The 19,740-nt window shown below is 36.4% G+C and overlaps 1 protein-coding gene and 1 pseudogene across 1 annotated transcript; one reads left to right on the top strand and one right to left on the bottom strand.

The window, feature by feature from the left end:
• Positions 1-1,451: 1,451 nt before the first annotated feature.
• Positions 1,452-8,982, top strand: LOC108985764 (annotated as a pseudogene).
• Positions 8,983-10,468: 1,486 nt separating this feature from the next.
• On the bottom strand, positions 10,469-12,204 carry LOC108985765 (protein ENHANCED PSEUDOMONAS SUSCEPTIBILITY 1-like). The gene has a single exon (XM_018958186.2). The coding sequence runs from the start codon at positions 11,984-11,986 to the stop codon at positions 10,646-10,648; it is 1,341 nt and encodes a 446-aa protein (XP_018813731.1). The 5' UTR covers positions 11,987-12,204; the 3' UTR covers positions 10,469-10,645.
• Between the last annotated feature and the right edge of the window lie 7,536 nt (positions 12,205-19,740).

Genomic DNA, 19,740 nt, shown 5'->3' on the forward strand with positions numbered 1-19,740 from the left:
AAATATAATAAATAATTCAATTTTTTTAAATCTTAAAATAATAATAATATTAAAAAATAATATTCTAACAATAATAATATTTTATTTTATTATTCATAAACCATCTCAACTTATCTTTAAATCTAAATGAGACATGAGAGTTGAGATAAAATGAATTGAGATGGTTTTAGATTAGTTGAATAAAATATTTTAGAATATTATTTTTTAATATTACCATTATTTTATAATTTAAAAAAATTGTAATAATGAGATGAGATAAAATGAATTAAGTTAAGATCACTTCTCAATCGGGACCTATATATATTTGTTTCTTTGCTAATATATGTTTTGATCTTGTAATACTATTTAAAAGCTTCAATCATCCATCATTCATATATTATAATTTAATTTATAAAATTTTAATTTTAAAATTGAATTCTGTCGCTTAAATAGGTTAGGATATAAATACTTTTAAATAAATTAAAGTTATTAATAATTTTTCACAAAAACACAACGCAACGAATCCCGTCAAACCACCAAGTCGCCAACGACCACGCACGTACAAACGTGTACCTTCTCAGCGTCAGATCCCAACCGACACTTGCCAAAAACTTTCCTGTCAATACTCTCACTCCGTACATAGTACACTCTTTAAGATAGTACAAGGTTCGAATTAATTTTCTAAGTTATATTGAGATGATTTAAGAGCATTCATATTGTAGTAGTCGTGTGTCAATGTAATTTCATATTTTGATTAAGTATAAAAAAATATTTATATTGAATTAGTTAAATTATTAAAATTTAAGATGAGCTACAGAAAATTAAGAGGTTAGTCATATTTAAAGAGTGACTGTTTAATTAAATAATTATTTTAATATTTTCGACCAATCATCCCTCTCTCTTTCCCTCACTCTTTTCTCCCTTGTGGAAAATATTTTTCGCTTTTGTGCATTCTTCTTCTATTTTCTTTTGAGATATTTTTAATTTTTTCTTATTTCTTTATTTATATATTTCCTAGTAGGTTTGATAATTAGGGTCATTGTTTTTATTTATATTTTAAGCTGAAAGAAAGTTTGGTTTGTATGTGTTTGTTAGATAATTAGGTTGATGAAGAAAATAGTTAAAAAATAATAATTTTAAATAAAAATTTAATTATTAATTAATATATAAAATATATATTTAAAATAAAAAATTATTAAAATAAAAAATATTATATTATTATTTTGATTTTAAGATGAATAATTTAATATAGATTCACCTAACTAAAAATTAATGCTATAGCTAAAACTTGAAATTCTAGCTCTAATAAGTTCAAGATGAGTTTAAATTTTTATAAAAAAAAATTAAAAAAATAACTAGTTTTATCATCAATTTGAATTTTTTTTTTTTTTTCGATGAATGAAGAGAAGGATTCGATTATTGCCAATTGTTCGAAAGGGCCTCGGCAATTTGAGATGTGTTAAGATAAACACGACCTCGACTTTTTACTTTTCCTACTTACCAAACACAGACAAACTCTATTTTGGTACTGTCTTCTAAAATCTCTCGTGGTTCTGTTCCTTTGTTACACGCTTCTTCTCGAATCCATCTCTCTGAAAGTGGGTGGGTGTGTGGCAGCGTCGGTGAGATCGAAACTTGTTTCGCATTTTAATACATTAAGATATTAATGATGTCTCTTGGTTCTCTTTGCTTCTTTGTTGCAGCTTAACGTAATAGCTGGTTATCAGTACTAAAGAATCGCACTAAATTGCATTCCTTATCCTTTGTTCTCGGTTCTGATAATCCATGAACAGTAAAACCCGGTGGGTTGGTCTTGTTTCTTGGTTTTCGGTTTCTTCTTTAAGTAAATTTCTTGAATGCAATTTTTAATACCTGGTGCATGCGATAATGCGAAGGCACAAGGTTGTGTAAATTTGCAACAAAATTTAGTTGTAGGAAGTAAGTATGTTATGCTGCTAAATGGTTGAAGTCAGATGAAGAGACTACGGAATGCTCTATGTAAATAGTATGTGTCTTTTTGCTTACATTTTTGCCTATTTACTGGAGAAATGGAAGTACATTCAACATGCCATATCAATGCGTAAAGTATCTTTTAGGGATGGAGAAAAAAGAAGGCAAAATAGAGTTTGATATTAAAAGTGTTATTTGTTTTTTCAGAGGATACGCAGTGTCAGACTTTTCGTTTGCCTTTATTTTTTTTCTCAATTGTATTAATTGACTGATTGCTGGAGTGCATTTGGGTTATGTTTGCGAAAACTGTTTCTTCCCGGCCTCTGAGTCTTTGGCCTGTTGAAATGAAGTTTCCAGTGGTAAATCTCAAGTTTCTCGTTCCATAATGCATATCTGTTGTATGCTTTCTGTGTACTTGGATTGTGCCTCTTTCTGCTTTCAGTTTTTAGCATATATTTTTCCCCCGGGAAAAAGATTTGAAAAAAAAACTCCATTGAGCGACAACATGGCAGAGTGTTGAGATATATTTGTGTCTGTGTGTGTGTTTTTGCTGCCTATAATTTTAGTACCAAGGAATATTTTCATTTTGTACCCTTGTAACATATCTTTTTTTTCAATTTGCACCCTAAACAATGAAATCTTGAACATTTGCACCAATTTGGCCATTAAGATTGTGTCACATACCCTATTTTTAGTTGATCTTAACTAGGGTTCAAATTGTCAAAATCTGGTAGTTTAGGGTGAAAATGACAAAATGATGGTAGTTAAGGGGTGTAAAATGTAATTTTCCCTTGTAATAATATGGAACTATAACTTGGTTTTCAAGAAAGCTTGTTGCAAGAAAAGTTATCATCTAGACTACCAATATTATGAGTGTGTGATCAGCATTAGTTGCTGATATGAAACACCAGTCATACAAATTTCCTCTTTCATGTTTCCATGCAGATTCTTTTTATAAATTCATTATACTACTCAAACTGGACTGGGAAGTATAATGGACAACAAGACATGGCTTTGGAGGAAGAAATCTTCAGAGAAGACCATCGTCCCAGCTGACCAAAAAATGCACAACTCTTCAAAAGGAAATGAAGAAGAGGTAGTTCATTAACATTTTGCTCGATCAGTTTTTCTTTGCCACTAATTACACCTCGAAATTGAGTAGCTGATCTTCTAATGCATCCTTTGCAAGCCAGTAGGTCCAGTACCCTGGCATATAAACACATTTAAGCTCAATGCTTTAGCAATTAATGTCCAAGATTCACTCCTTCCTCTTATGATATCAACGAAATCATTCCAGGAGTGTTGTTAATCAATGTTAGAGGTGAAAATTAATTATTTTGGGTGAAAAATCTTTGAAATGAAATTCTTATCAGTGTTGGTTGGGTATATGTCACCCAACCTCCCTAAAGAAAAGGTTTTCATTTTATTAAGTAGCTGAATCTCAGCTGTCAATGATAGATTATATGCTTTAAGTTGAAAACCTTATGCTGGTGTATGGAGGGAATTAATCCTAGCAAACGGCTTTCAATTTTAAACAGATAACTGGTGATGGAATGAGATTTTCAATCTACTATATTCTATCCTTTTCTTATTGCTGTCTTACTAATTTAGTATTCCACTATGTAGAGGAGCAGGCTGACAAACATCTAAATCATAATACTAGAACTGAAGAACTTTTTATCTGCATGTTTATCCATGAAGCTATAGCTTTTGGATTACTTTTCACTTTAATTGGAGGTTTCACTGAAAAGCTTGTGTTATATGTTCTCAGAAATGAAACTAGCATAACTTTTTTATAAAAGACTTTGTTTCTGTGAAATGATATCTAATGGTGGAAATAGAGGTTTATAAAAAAAATTTGGCACATCGGAAGATCAAAGTAGCCTCTCTGAGATACCATGGTTCCGTTCCAAGTCAGTCAATCTCTTCAGAGAGAAAAACTTAACATGTTTTTGAGTCATCCATCTCCTAGAACCGAGAGCTCCTCAGTTAGACAAAATAATTATAAATTTAAGAGGAGAAAAAAAGAAAGAAAAGATGACATCTAGTGGTGAAGCTTCATATGGATACTAGATATGTTTCTCCTCTGGGGTTCTAGGAATGCATAAGCTTAACCAGATATAGAGACATGAAGTATCACAGAATAGCAACTGTCATTAGAAAGTTGGTGCCTGCCAGTATGAGGTGCAAAAATTTTAAAAATGATCCCCAACAGGCATTCTCACCTTACTGCTTTCTGCTGCCTGTCCTCAGTTGCTGAACGTTTCCAGTGTGTTTTTTTTTTTTTCATTTAGTAACTGTTTATGGATTCAAATTCAAGAGTTCCTACCAAACTGGCCTAGAGTGAGAGAGATAGATAGACTCATGAAATGAGTCCTACAACATTTATTAAGCATTTATTGAGCTACAGGCTCGCTTCATGTGTCTATCTCTTTCTCACTCTAGCCCTAGAATTCCGAACTCTAGAGGAACCAACTCTCTGTTTTATGTACTCTAATATGAGGCCCTTGCAGTTCCCTAACCATTTTTTTCTTTATTATACAGACACTTTTGACTGAGAAAGCCAAATTGGAGAAAGACGTGAAAGTTTTAAATGATAAGCTTTCTTCAGCTCTCTCTGAATCTGAAGACAAGGATGAACTTGAAAAGAAACATTCAAAGATGGCCCAGGAAGCAATTTTGGGTAATATAAGTTTGTTTTCCACTTTTCTTCTCTTGTAATTTGTTGCAAAAAATATGGATTTCACTGTGTACTTCTCTTTTTTGAACAATAACACTTTTTTGTACTAAACAAAAAAAGTTTGTTGGTTGCAAAATCTCCAATCATCCTATGATGTGTCTGCTGTTAAATTCTTTCTTTGACTCAGTTAAGTTTGTTTTACGTAGGCTGGGAGAAGGCAGAAGCAGACGTAGTGTCTCTTAAGGGAGAATTAGATGAAGCTTTGCAGCAGAGAGTAGCTAGTGAAAAAAGATCAGCTCATTTGGATGTGGCGCTTGGGGAATATATGCAACAGCTACGTTTTGTTCGAGAAGAGCAGGAGAAAAGAATTCATGATGCTGTTATGAAGACATCGAGAGAATTCGAAAAATCCCAGATGGTTTTAGAGGAGAAGTTAGCAGAGACCACTAAGAGGCTTGCCAAAATAGGCGTTGAAAATTCTCATCTTAGCAATTCTCTCTTAGTGAAGGAAAAGTTGATAGAAGAAGTTAAGAAACAGTTGACTCAGATGGAGACAGATTTTAGTGCACTAATGACTAGACTACAATCCACAGAGAAAGATAATGCTTCTCTGAAGTATGAGGTTCGAGTGCTTGAGAAGGAGCTTGAGATTCGAAGTGAGGAGAGACGATTTAATCGCCAAACAGCTGACGCATCACACAAGCAACACTTAGAGAGTGTGAAGAAAATTGCAAAGTTAGAGTCAGAGTGTCAAAGGTTACGTCTCTTAGTCAGGAAGCGACTGCCAGGACCTGTTGCTTTGGCAAAAATGAAAAGTGAAGCTGAAATGCTGGAAAGGGATTCAGTTGAAATGAGGAGGGGAAATTTAAATACAACTGCTTTCAAGGTTGACTCTGCAGTTGACGTGTCTCCTGAGAATCCTACCAAAAGGATCAGCATTATGACTGAGCAATTATCTAGTATGGAAGAAGCAAATAAGAATCTCTTGGAAACCCTTCACAAAAAAACAAATGAACTACAATTTTCGAGGGAAATGTATGCTCATGCAGCATCCAAATTTTCACAAGTTAAATTGCAGCTTGAAGAAGTGTCAAAAGGTCAGAACATTGTGGAGTCAACAAAAATTGCTCCTGTGTCACATGATCTCTGTCTGGCATCAATATCTAACATTGGTAGTAATGACAAGGTTAGATGTGCTGAATCATGGGCCTCTGCTTTGACTACAGAACTGGAACACTTTAGAAATGGAAAGCAAAAAGGTTTAACACATTCAAAACAGTTGGAACTTCCGAAATTAACCTAATGGATGACTTTGTTGAAATGGAAAGATTAGCATTAGTCACTGTTGATAAACCACTTGGGAGTTCTTGGTTTTCTTCACATGAAGCTAATGCAATTTCTAGCCCCTTGGAAATGGAACTAAACCAGAGCTCCTCTGAGTTAATGGGAAGGGAGATAATACCATCACCCAACTCTGAATCAGGCTTCAGTATGTCAAAACAGGAAATCAGATCCAAAGATACATTTATTAGCAAAGTTCCTGATTGGCATCGGGATATACTGAAAATGGGCTTGGAGCAAAACCATGTCACACCCAGAAACCCAGATGAATTACTTGAGGATATTAGAGCAGCTTTGGTACATATCAATGCTCCAAACCACATTGATGTTGTTGATGCATCTAATGCCACACTCATAAGCGGCTACATCTTGGGGAAACCATCAAATAAATCTTTAGTGATGGCTTCATCTGATGGTGGTGTCTCGTTGACAGAAAAGACCAACACGCAGTTGCAGTTAAATCTTAGCAAGTCAATAGGAAAAATAATTGAGCTTATTGAAGGGATAGGTCTGCCATCTCTGGACTACAGTAATCCTGAGACCTTGGCCAGAAAGGATGAAAATATGATCACATACAAGAATTCAGAAATACCTGCAGGGTACATGGTCCGGGTTTTTCAGTGGAAAACTTCTGAACTCAGTGCTGTTTTACAGCAATTTGTTCATACTTGTGATGATCTGTTGAATGCAAAGGCAAATATAGACAAATTTGCCCAAGAATTAACTACTGCTTTAGACTGGATTATGAAGCATTGCTTTTCCCCACAAGATGTTTCAAACATGAAGGAGGCGATTATCAAGAATTTTGATTGGGATAAATCAAGAAGCGAGAGTGAAGCAGAAGTTGGAATGATCGGTCATTTTTCTGAAGCAGGACGTGTTCCAAGAGAACAATTATCATATTTTCTGATGACTGCCACTTCGAGTGGAAATTGTCTTCAGATGGAAGAACTTCAGTCTACCCTGATGGAAGAAAATATGAAATCTAGAGGTGAATTGATGAATTTGAAATCTGCAAAGAAAGACTTGGGAGGAAGGCTTCAGTCAGCTACTGATAAGAGGGAACCCATGATGAATCAGCTCCTCAAATCTGAGAAAACCATTACGTGCTTGCAAACAGAGTTCGAAACCCTAAAAGAATCAAAAGGAAAAACTGAGACTCAAATCAAAAGTCAGAAGTTGATGAATGACGATCCTGATAGGCAGCTTACAGTGGCCGGAGTGGAATTAAATGAAGCTCAGGAGACGTTTTCATCCTTGGAAGTGGAGGCGGATGATAAAAATAACTGTTGTGAAGAATTAGAGGCCACATGCCTTGAACAGCAGCTCCATTTTGGGAGGTAATAATATATATATATATATTTATATGATTTTACTCTTTTTTTCTTAAATAATGTTTACTTCTAGTTATCTGCATTATTGATTATCGAGGTTTCTCTGGTATCTGTTACATGTTCAGCATTACAAAGAAGGAAAGCCCCAACAATGACCTCAATCTGGAAGAGAAGCATTTTCGGGCTGTATGTTCAGTCTTTTCTTTTTTTTTAATGTTCATATTGTCTTATTACTGGATGTACTTTAATTTTGGGTGAAATACTCCATGTTTTGTGTTTTTGCTGCTTTAGAATCTGATAAATTTGATGATAACTGAAGCTGCTCACTATAAATGTAGACTTTGAAAGCATATATACTTAATTTTCTAACACCTGCTATGTAAAATTGCTGGCTTTAATTACTCTACTTTTCTTGTTGCAAAGATAGAAAATATTGCAGACTATAAAAATTGCTTTTTTTAATAATAAATAAATAAATGTGCTTCTCCACGGAAGCAAAAATGAAAGAACCTGATCAATAATGTATTCTTCTTTATTATGTATGAAACCTTGCATGGGGAATTAGGAGAATACAACCAAGAAATCTTTAGTACGGACATTAAGTGATTTGCTCAAATTGAATTTCTCCATATGACAATATCATAGAAAATCACCAGAAATCTATCTCATGTACTAGGTTTCTGTGCACCCCCCACCCCCGGTATGTTTTGAATAACACAGGACTGGTGATTGGTGAAAATGTTGACCCCATGTTGAAAACAAAAGACAAGCAAAATAAATTTATTATAATATGTATAATATCACTATTACGAATGTCGTTCTAATTTAGCAAAATTTGAATGTTTACTTACTAGCGCTTAGTTTGCATCTTACGGATTACTTGGTAGTGAAGTGCTGTTGATCAATCTTGCAGGATTGGGAGATTACAGCTGCTTCAGAGAAGTTGGCAGAGTGCCAGGAGACCATCCTAAACCTTGGAAAGCAGTTGAAGGCATTGGCTGCCCCAAAGGATGCAATCCTTTTTGACGAGGTCATAGCTACCCCCACTGATGCAGTTACCGCCACCACAGTTACAACGCCATCCCCTCCCAAGGACAAAATCATGTGCCAGCAATCCTCTCTACTAGATCAGTTGCTGGCAGAGGATGATGCTAAAGCTCCGAAGATCAAACAAATAAATGGAAATTGCACTGGGAAAGTTAACGAGATTATTGTTTTAAATGGGATAAAACACAAGGATGAGAATGCTTCAGCTAGTTCTGTGGCTATTGTGCCTAGAAAGAAACAAGGAGGTCGCAGTTTGTGGAGAAAGCTGTTATGGAGAAAGAAGAAGGCTAATAGCAAGAAACCACCTCTCCTCTGTGCCCCGTGACAAACATCATATAGTTACTAATCATGCAGTGATGGCAAGCTTATTGCTCAGGGTTCCTTTTTTGTTTTCTTTTTAAAGTTGTTTGGTTTGTTGGGGGTGAAAGTGGGAGATAACAAGTCTTGGTTTTATTAGTCGTGTCACAGAGAGAGAGAGAGAGAGAGTGTGTTTTGCAAGTGAATATAATGTATGTAGAGATTGTCTTTCGGTTTATGCCTAAAGACAATAAGTAGAAGAAATTGGAAGGCATGTTTGGATGTTTGTAGAATCTTAAAATTTTGTGAATATTAGTAAAATGGTTTGAGTGAAGATATTTTATTGAATTTTGGTCGATGAGAGAGAAAAAATTGAATAAAAATATTTTTTAAAATAAGTATTGTTTTGGAGTTTATGAATGTTACTAGATAAAGTTAAAAATTATTTAAATATAATTTTTATTTTAAATAAAAAATCATTTGTATTATTTTAATATTATCTCTCTCGCAAATTGGATTCCTTGTTTGAATGAAAAGAATGTAACAGTGATGTTATTAGGGATGAGCATTGGTTTAGTCGGAGTCGGATTTCTCTTGTGTGAGCACCAACTCTGACTGCGACTTTTGTCGGAGTTTAAATCCAAACTCCGATTCCAACTTGTGTAGGCTTCGATTTAACTCTGGCTTAACTTGTTGGAGCAGAGTCGGATTTAGACTTTCAGCTTTGAGTTTCTTTTTTTTTTTTTAATTTCATATTTAGCTCATTTAAAACAGAATTTTTTGTGAGCTTTTCAATTTCAATTTTTCGAACAAATTAAAAACTAAAATTACAACATTTCCTATTAATTTACTTCTATACTAATATTTAACTTATTTTTATACTAGAATTATACAATAGTGTTACGTGTTATTATATTATACTGGTGTCTAACTTATTTCTAGTGTCTAATCTCATGTTATTATACTTCAGTAAATTAATATGTATTATTAATTTATTATACTAGACTTATTTAAATACTAATATCTAACTTATTTTTATACTTGATTATGTATGATAGTAATACTATGATGTTTAAATATACTAAACTATCATTAGTCTATTATATTATAGTATAATTATATTATTTTATAATAATTAGTTCATACTAACATATTATTGAATTTAGATATATAATTTATAGTTATATAACTATACTTGTATATATGATAAATATATAGAGAAATACATATTACAATATCTGAGTCGGAAGGGAGCTAGATTCTGAATCGGATTTTCAGATTTTTTCACAGGTGTAATAACAGCAATCAAAATACAAAGAAAGTGGCAAGATTTCCAAACAGAAAATAAACACAATCTCAAAAGAAGTATAAAAAATATAAGTGGGAAATAGACGAGGGTGCCAAGTATACCTTACAAAAAAGCTGCTCTGATGAACGTCTATGAAAGATTTTATTTTTTGTAAGGAGACTTGACTCTTGAGAGCTACCAGGGAGGATGGCTTGATTGATTCGTTAAAGCCACGGGAGGAAGAGCTTCACGATATTTTGACAGGGATCGGTATCAAGTAGCTAGTGCGTAAAATATATCGAATTTGACTTTTCCACAAAAGATTGAATTGTGAGGGCGCAAAAAGCCAGAAAAATGCCACTGTGAGTCCCAGCCCACACACATCCGTCGAGGGGCATGAACCGAAAAGGATGGTTTTGGAAGATGGTTTCGCTATGACTGCGCTGGCGCAAGGGAAAGAAACGCTTTCGAAGATTGTGAATGGCCAATAGATAAGTTAGAGAACTATCTATTCTTAGTACTTATTTTGGTTGGTTTAATTGATTTTTAATGGTAGGTGATGTATGTATCGTTTATTCTTGAGACTTTTGCCGGATTTGCACAGATCGGATTTCCATTGGGAAAGAAGGGGGCGAAAAGAAACACCAAAGTGACAAATCAATTTTACGATCCAAAGAAAATTACACACAATAAAAACTCATATTGATGGATAAATGTTTCTGGCTGAAGTTAATTAGGTGTGACAGCATCCATGAATTCTGAATCATTCCCCATAGCCTTCAACGTCTCCGGCGAAAGGCAAGCTTCGATGTCAATGCCTCCTTCTTCCGCCGCAGGAAAAATTGTAACCTTCCCTTGAGTTTTGTTCGCAGAACCGCTTCGCACAGCCACCGGTCTTCCCCATCCGAAGTCATTACCATACACATTGAACCGCGGCGAGCTGCTTGTGCCCAAAGCATGACCAGCCAAGCTACCCGTTGTTAATAACCTAGGGCTTTCCACCCATGACTCCAAAAAGCTCCTAGCTTTTTCCTCTGTATGCAAAGCAACCATCTTGTTCATTTCCCAAGCTGCATGACCAAGTCCACCTTCAAGTAGATCACCTGCTTTGACGGTCACGGTCCCTAAATATACCGCATTTCCGAAATAATTTTCAGGCAATGGTGGCTGCAATCTTGTTCTAGCTCCTATTAGCAAGTTGCAACATACTTTTTGATTTGGGTCTAGGTTTTGGCTACGAATTACAGACCGCCAAAAATGAGTTAAGACTGCTTGTAGAGAGGATACCCGGTTGGTCATGTCAATCTCAGCATTGGCCTTTGCTTTCAGTTCTGCAATCTTTTCTTTTGTGAAATGAAAAATTCTTTCTTTCGGCGATAGCGGAGTGAGGCTATCAGAGAGCTTTTGAGGAGGAATCCGGATAGGACATTCAGTACCATCAAGGAACCATCGTCTGAGAGCTGGAGATTTGGATATTTGATTAAAACCCCTGGAGATTTCGGACCAAGAGTTGAAGAAATGCCAAAAGGACGTGCCGTCGGCAACTGCATGGTTAAGGGTGCAACCGATGAAGATGCCATCGACAAGCTCAGTGACTTGCACTCCGAGCAAGGGCTTAGAAGTGCCCTCACAGTTTAGCACTCCGTTGAGTGGGAAAAAAGAGTGGACGAGTCGATCGGGAACGTAGACAGGCTCGAGAATATCGGCAATCGTAACAACATCATTGGCTGTGGCGTGTACAAACTGTGCTCCAACGTTGTTGCAATCGATAAAATAGGAGGTGGAGTTGTCGTCGTTTTGGATGGAGACAAGGCGGCCGGCGAGGGGGTTGAAGAAGTCCAGCGTGCGGGAAAGGGAGGTTCTGAGGTGTTGGATTATTGAGCTTTCTGATGAGTACTCTCTGATCTCTTGTGTGGTTTTGGGTTTGTGGAAAAGGAGTCCCTTCTGGATGGGGCCTACTAGAAGGAACTGGAGATCCCATGGAGTCAACTCAATTCTCTCATGAGTTGAGCACTCCTTGTGACTCGCCGCTTGGACTGAACTCGTTGAGATGAGTTGAATGTCCTCCATGTCAGTTTCTTCTGCAACTGCTCGCTTTTCTCCAAGCGCCTGCGTATTTTGCTGAAGCTCAATGGTTGGACTTAATTATTGCCTGAATAAAACAAAGGAAAAAGGTTCATCATCGCTCACGAGAAAGCATGTATCTTACTATCTTATAAAAAAATAACAAAATCCCTGAAGCATATTTTATCAGCAGCCGAGTTATCCACGTTACCGCATATATGTTTATTATAAAAAGGGTAGTGATTGTGATACCCTTTTCTCCGTCTACTACTAATTTATTTTTTTAATTATTTTCCTCTGCAGGTCAGGACTTCGTAAGCTCATTTCACTCTTTTGGCTCACATCACACTGCTAAAGATTTGACCGAGGCTGATAGAAAAGTGTCAGCCAAAAAAAAAAAAATGAAATCCCTTTATATCAATATTCAAAACAAAACGGTAACCCACGAGTTTACTTTTTTATTTTCACCATGTATTTAATTTTAATTTTTCTTTATTTATTTTTATTTAATAATTAAGAAATTAACTTTTAATATTTTGATATATTTTTTATTCTTTAAAATATTTAAAAAATATGAAAAAAATTAAGATATAAAGTTTAGGCATGCCCAATCGTTAGCTAGCACTATTTATATTCAAATTGGTCCCATTTATAGAGACTTTGACAGAAATAAGAAAAAGGATTCACACACAATTTCTTATTAGAAGAAGGAGGTATAAATACAAAGTTGAAAAACTAAAATTACTCCTAAACTTAAGCTAACGTATATGAGAATACTAGCTGTACAGGTTTCCTAAATTAGCTGATCAAGGACAATAAGTGCCAGATACACTTACGAATTCTGATGCTGATTTTCTGCATGAATACTAGCTGTCCTTATATGCCCCCTCAAGATGGAGGTGCCATCTGCAACGCCAATCTTGGATCGTAATAATTGAAAGCGTTGTCTTGAGAGTGATTTGGTAAGAAGATCAGCTAGCTGATCAATGGTATGGATGTGCTGCACACGAATAGTACCCTTTTTAACAAGATCGCGTACAAAAAGAAGATCAATTTCAATGTGTTTCATCCGTGTGTGCTGGACAGGATTTAAACTGAAGTGGTTGGCGCCAATATTATCACAAAACATTTGAGGTGCTTCTTTGAGGGTGAGGCCAAGTTCCTTGATAAGAGAATGAAGCCAAACTGTTTCTGATGTGGCAGAAGCTAGTGCCCGAAATTCTGCTTCTGTGGATGATCTTGAAACGGCCCTTTGCTTGCGTGCAGACCATGAGATTGGATTAGGGCCAATGAAGGTGATGAAGGCAGTAGTTGAAACACGAGTGTCTGTATTTGATGCCCAGTCCGCATCACTGTAGGTCTTGAGCTGAAACTGATCATGCTTTTGGAGGAGGAGACCATGAAACATGGTCTGTTTTAGATACCTGAGAAGTCTTTTTGCTGCAGCCCAATGATTTGTTGTCGGCTGCTGCATGAACTGGGATAATCGATTGACTGCAAAAGCAATATCTGGGCGAGTGAGTCCCAAATACTGAAGTGCTCCAATGGTCTTGCGATACTCAGTGCTGTCGACACATTCAGAATTATCTTGAACTGTAAGCTTGGCTGTAGTGGACATTGGTGTGAGTGTTTCTTTAGCATTTTCCATGGAGGTTCGTGAGAGGAGATCCCGAATGTACTTTTGCTGAGATAGAAATAGCCCTTGTGGTGTTGGAATCACTTCTATGCCCAAGAAATAATGCAAGGAGCCCATGTCTTTGACTGAGAATTTAGAGCCAAGCTTTCTTATAATATTGTTCATGAAGCTGACTGTGTTGCCTGTGACAATTATGTCGTCGACATAGACAAGGCAGTAGCACAAGATATCATGAGACTTATAGATGAATAGAGAGGTGTCAGTGGCTGAGTGAATAAAACCAAAGCTGAGAAGGGCATCCCGAAGAGCTTGGTACCACTGGCGTGGTGCTTGTTTAAGACCATAGATACTCTTTTGGAGCTTGCACACATGCTGAGGTTGAGATGGATCTTCAAATCCTGGAGGTTGACGCATGAAGACTGTTTCTTCAAGAGTACCATGCAAGAATGCATTATTGACGTCTAACTGATGAAGGGGCCAGCCATTCATGACAGCAATAGTTAAAATAAGTCTAATTGTTGCTGGCTTTATCACGGGACTGAAGGTTTGAGAGTAGTCAATACCTGGCCGTTGATGAAAGCCTTTAGCGACAAGTCGAGCTTTATATCGACTGATTGTGCCATCGGGATTTCGTTTCTTCCGAAACACAAACTTACACCCAATAATATTCTGGCCAGGGGTGGGAGGAACCAGTTCCCACGTCCCATGTTGAAGAAGAGCTGTCACTTCTTCTGTCATTGCCTTGCGCCAGTGAGGATCTTTAAGGGCTTGACTTACACAACTTGGTTCGGGTGGTTCAGGTAAGGGATGCTTGATGGTGTTGTGGAATTGTTTTGGTCGAAAGATATTGTTCATGGAGCGGGTGATGATGGATCGTGGACATGGTGTTGGGGAGGAGGCTATTGAATTTTCTGGTTGAGGAACAGAGGTGACTAGGGGAGTAGGAGAAGGTACCTGATCAGAGGTGGAAATTGGTGCTTCTTGAGGTTGCACAAGGGCTGGATCTTCGCTTGGAGTCGCAGAAGCAGAGGGGAGATCTCCTTGAGCCCGTGTGATTGCTGGAGGTTCCTTGGAAGCAAGCTGCAAAATTGGTCCAGAAAAGGAAGAAATTTCTGGTGTTGATGAGACAGTGGATGGTTGCATGGAAGCCTGTTTGAAGGGGTAAACCGATTCATCAAAGGTTACGTGTTTGGATGTGTATATGCGCTGACTTTGTAGATGAAGACATAGATATGCACTTTGGCTAGTAGAGTAGCCAACAAAAACACAAGAAACAGATTTCTTTTGAAATTTGTTAGTGTTATACGGCTTCATCAAGGGAAAGCATAGACATCCAAAGGACCGTAATTTTTGATACCGAGGTTGCTGCTTAAAGAGAACTTGAAGAGGTGATTCATGATGAAGAACAGGTGATGGAAGACGATTTATCAGATATGTAGCTGTTGCAAAAGCATAAGCCCAATATTCTGATGGAAGTGAGGCATGACTTAGAAGTGTTTGACCTGTCTCCACAATATGGCGATGACGACGCTCAGACACTCCATTTTGTTGGGGTGTATGAGGAGCTGTCGTATAATGACTAATGCCATGGATTGTGAAAAAGGGTCGAAGAGCAGTGAACTCACCTCCATTATCGGAATATACCCCTTTAATCTTTGTGTTAAAACGAGTTTCAATCATTTTATAGAAATGAGGAAATATGGTTTTAACATCTGATTTTTGATGCAAGGGAAAGAACCACACATATTTAGTAAAGTGATCAACGAAAATAACATAATATTTGTGACCATTCAGACTAGGAGTGGGAGAAGGTCCCCATACATCAGTATAAAGTAAATCAAATGGTGCTGTACTTGTTAGACCGTGTTTATGAAAGGGTAGCTGATGAGCTTTATTGATAGAACACGAGTGACAAGTATTAGAGCCAGAAGAACATGAGCTGGTGGGAAGAGAGAAAGAACTAATAAGACGATTGACAACTTTGGATGATGGATGACCAAGGCGCTGATGCCAACCAGCTACTGAAGTGCGTTCATGGACAAAAGCAACCGGAGTAGCAGCAGGCAATGAGGGCAGAGGATAGACTCCATGTTCACACGGTCCTTGAAGAAGAATCTCCCCCGTTCTCCGATCCTTCACAAGAAAGTAAGTTGGGTGAAATTCCAACTTGAAATTTTCTGTTTGGAAATGAGAGAGTAAGTGAACCGGAGTGAGTAATGGGCAAACCTGATCCATCTCCAATAATGACTTCATCAGTACCATCATATTCAGAGTGAAAATGTAAATTGGAAACCTGAGATGTGATATTGTGAGAAGCCGCGGAATCAATGAGCCAACGTTTGTCAGGACTGGGAGTAGCAGTTGTGCAGTTCACAGTGGCTTCAGAGATTTGCAATTTTGGGCAGTATTTTGCAATGTGACCTTGCTGATCACAATATTGACACCTTGGAGGGTACTTGTATTGCTTAGACTGTCGAGGCTTTGATTTGGAGTCAGTCTTGGGTTGTTGAGAATTTGATGAAGACTGATTTTTCCAGGAGCGTGAGTCCCTGCGTTGAGTGGTGTTGGCAGTAAGTACCAAGGATTGGGCAGTGGAATCAAGTCGTCGAAGATAGGCCTCATGACCAAGTAGCAGATCATGTAATTCTTCAAAAGAGAGAGAAGACTCTCGGGCTCGAATCGGGGCAACAATGTCACGAAAATCAGATCCTAAGCCATGAAGGACATATAGGGTGATGTCATCTTGAGATAATGGAGCATCAATAATAGCAAGCTCATCGGCAATGGTTTTTACAGAGTGTAGGTACTCTGTAATGGTGCGAGTTCCACGCTGCATGAGAGTGAGATCTTCTTTGAGTTGCATGACACGAGTCCTGGATCGACTAGCATAAAGTTTTGTTAGTTTAGTCCAGGCTTGATATGATGTCTTGGAGGTTGCTATGAGTGGTATCACAGCTGGGGATACTGAAGTGAGAATTGCACTTAGAATAAGTTTGTCCTGACGAAACCAAAGGTGATGAGCTGCAGTAGCAGCTGCATCAGTGGTCGTTGGTAAGGGTGGAGAGGAGTGAGTGCCGTCGACATAACCAAAGAGGTTGTAGCCAAGGAGCAGAGACTCGAATTGAGCATGCCATGAAGGGAAGTTGGTTGGTGTGAGACGTGCAGTGATTTGCTGGGTGGCATTGATGGCTATTGGAACACTATCAGAGGAAGAAGTGGCCATAGCGAAAGCAGGAAGAACAGGATGTACTCGTTAGAGTTTTGAGGTGTTAATCTGATACCATATAGAGACTTTGACAGAAATAAGAAAAAGGATTCACACACAATTTCTTATTAGAAGAAGGAGGTATAAATACAAAGTTGAAAAACTAAAATTACTCCTAAACTTAAGCTAACGTATATGAGAATACTAGCTGTACAGGTTTCCTAAATTAGCTGATCAAGGACAATAAGTGCCAGATACAGTTACGAATTCTGATGCTGATTTTCTGCATGAATACTAGCTGTCCTTATACCATTTTCACTCTGCTCAAAACACCTTGTGATTTTGTCCTCCTCGCATACGATGGCAAGCCAGTAACACGAACTCTCTCTTCTATTCTCTCTCTTTTATTTTCTCTCTTGTTGAGAAAGAAAGTTAACAAAAAAGTTGACAATTCAATTAAGAATAATGTTACATGAAATTATGAAGTGTATAAGTATCGTATAATTATTTTAAAAAAGAATCAAATTTACTATTTAAAAATTAATTTTTTTTATGTAGATCTTGTATTTTTTTTAAGTGATTATATAATATTTATAAACTCTACAATACAAATATCATTTATCTTTGATCAAATATTAGGACATAAGATAAATATTGTGGCTGCAATATGTAAATAATTAATTATAAAAATAAAATTAGAAAAAAGAAAAAAAAAAAGAGTTTAAGCTCATTTATTTATGTCAAATCTTATCGAAAGTGTGTAACGAAGAAATGATAAAACTGACAGCAAATTCTAAAGTGAAGGCGAGCGGTGTGAAGAGGCTAAAGAAATTAAAAAAAAAAAAAAGGGTAGTGGACCAGTAGCACAGCATAGTAAGACTATAATTTTCCTTATAAAAAAATTGGCTCTTACAAAAAAAAAATATATATATATATATATATATAGGTTTATATATTTAGGATTTTTATAAAAAATATAAAAATTCTATGTATAGTTACTTTAGCTTATTCTTTGTGCACTCCACTAATCTGATTGCTTATGTCACTTTTTTTAATATAAAATAATTACTTTGGTCAATAACATCAGTGGAATGCACAAGGAACAAGGAGTATGTAAAAGTGGATGTATGTAGTAGAACTTTTTTGTAAATAGTAATGAAATAGTTTGAGTTAAAATATTTTATTAAATTTTGGAAAAAGAGAAATTAAAAGTTAAATAATATATTATAAGATATTTGAAATTTGAAAAATTTATATTTTGTTTGGAAGTTTAGGAAAGTTGTAATTGAAAGTTGAAAATTGTTTGTGTTGTTTGAATGTTCAAATGAGATAAGATGAGATGTAATGAGTTTAGATCACATCCAAACAAGACATTAATTGCCCTTTTCCACTTCACCATTAGGGGTGTAACTAATCTGATTTGATCTAATTTTGGAACCAAATCGACATACACTGATTTTGAAAATTTAATAATCTATATGGACAGATTTATCACCGAAATCGAAACTTTTAGTTTTTTCAATTCGGTATGGTTTACCGTTTACACGTGTGGCACTATATAAGTTTAATATTATAATTTTTTCAATATTAAACTTAATTGTTAGAATTTAGTATTTATTATTAACAATTATTAATTAATTTATATTCAATTATACTAATATAGTATAAGTAGTGTCTAACTTATCGGTGAGATTAATAAACCTGAATAAGAAGATTAAAATAGTATAATTAGTATCTAACTTATATTAAATATTATATTAATTTTACTTTATAAGATTAACATACTCGAATAATAAGATTCGAATTTAATGTTATATTAATTAGCAATTTATCGTATATTATAATATAAAAAATTATATTTATATTGCTGGTCAGTAGTTTAAACCGATTTTCAAAATATGAAAACTGGTATAGGGCAGGTTTGATTTTTAAGAATGGTACCGCACCGGTTCAACTAATTTTCGATTTTTGTTTACACCCTTGTTCACCGTCAACCCCATATCCATTGGGAACTGAAAATTGACCAAGGTATTGCTTCCCCACAAGCACGCGGCCCATATGAGATTTTCACCTCTCACTCACATAAGCTATCGGCCGACATTTGTTATGATCCCACATTGGTTAGGAGTCAAATCGTATGTGTGCATATAAGCTTGGGGGCACCTCTACTTAGCAAGTCGGTTTTCTTGGAAGTGAATCCTTGGGCCATATATGGACACACAACAAATTGTATCAGAGCCGGTTGTGGGCTCCCATGCTGCCTCGTCTAACGGGCAGGGTTTGTGGAGTGGCCGGCTATGGATCCAGTTGGACGGGCCATGTTGCCCCAGCCTGGTGAAAGCCTCCAATAGTGCTCGACCAACGTGGACGTTAATCTTGAAGGCTGGGGATATGTTATGGTCCCACATTAGTTAGGAGTCAAATGGTATGTGTGCATATAAGCTTGGGGGCACCTCCACCTAGAAAGCCAATTTTCTAGGATGTGAATCCTTGAGCCATATATGGACGCATAACAAATTATCAGTTTAGATATGAGAGTAGTGAAAATGGATGACAAATCTGGAAATTGTAATGGATAATTGTAATATTGTATTGGAATTGATAGTGAAAATAATCTTCTTCGAGGGAGAGCTCCTCCAAACAATCTGATAATACAGGAAAATTCTAGATGAAAAACCATAACCATCTCTTTATAGGGATATAGAGAAAACAGTAAAATGGCTTGACAACCCTTACTATGGCCTACGGCCCATATTGTAAATGAAGTAAAAAATACTATAGCAATCAAAGAGGCCCCATTGGTGACCCAAGAACATAAGCCTAGCGGGACCCCCCATTTCCAAGCCCATTTGGCCCGACTCCAACACTTAGCTTCTAGGCCTTCTATTTCCTTCATACGCATCAAACCTGCAGAAGCCT

This window comes from Juglans regia, chromosome 12, assembly GCF_001411555.2.
Source record: "Juglans regia cultivar Chandler chromosome 12, Walnut 2.0, whole genome shotgun sequence".
Taxonomy (NCBI): Eukaryota; Viridiplantae; Streptophyta; class Magnoliopsida; order Fagales; family Juglandaceae; genus Juglans; species Juglans regia.

Coding starts and splice junctions, on each gene's coding strand:
- LOC108985765 (XM_018958186.2), bottom strand. CDS start 11,986: ATGGAGGACATTCAACTCATCTCAACGAGTTCAGTCCAAGCGGCGAGT.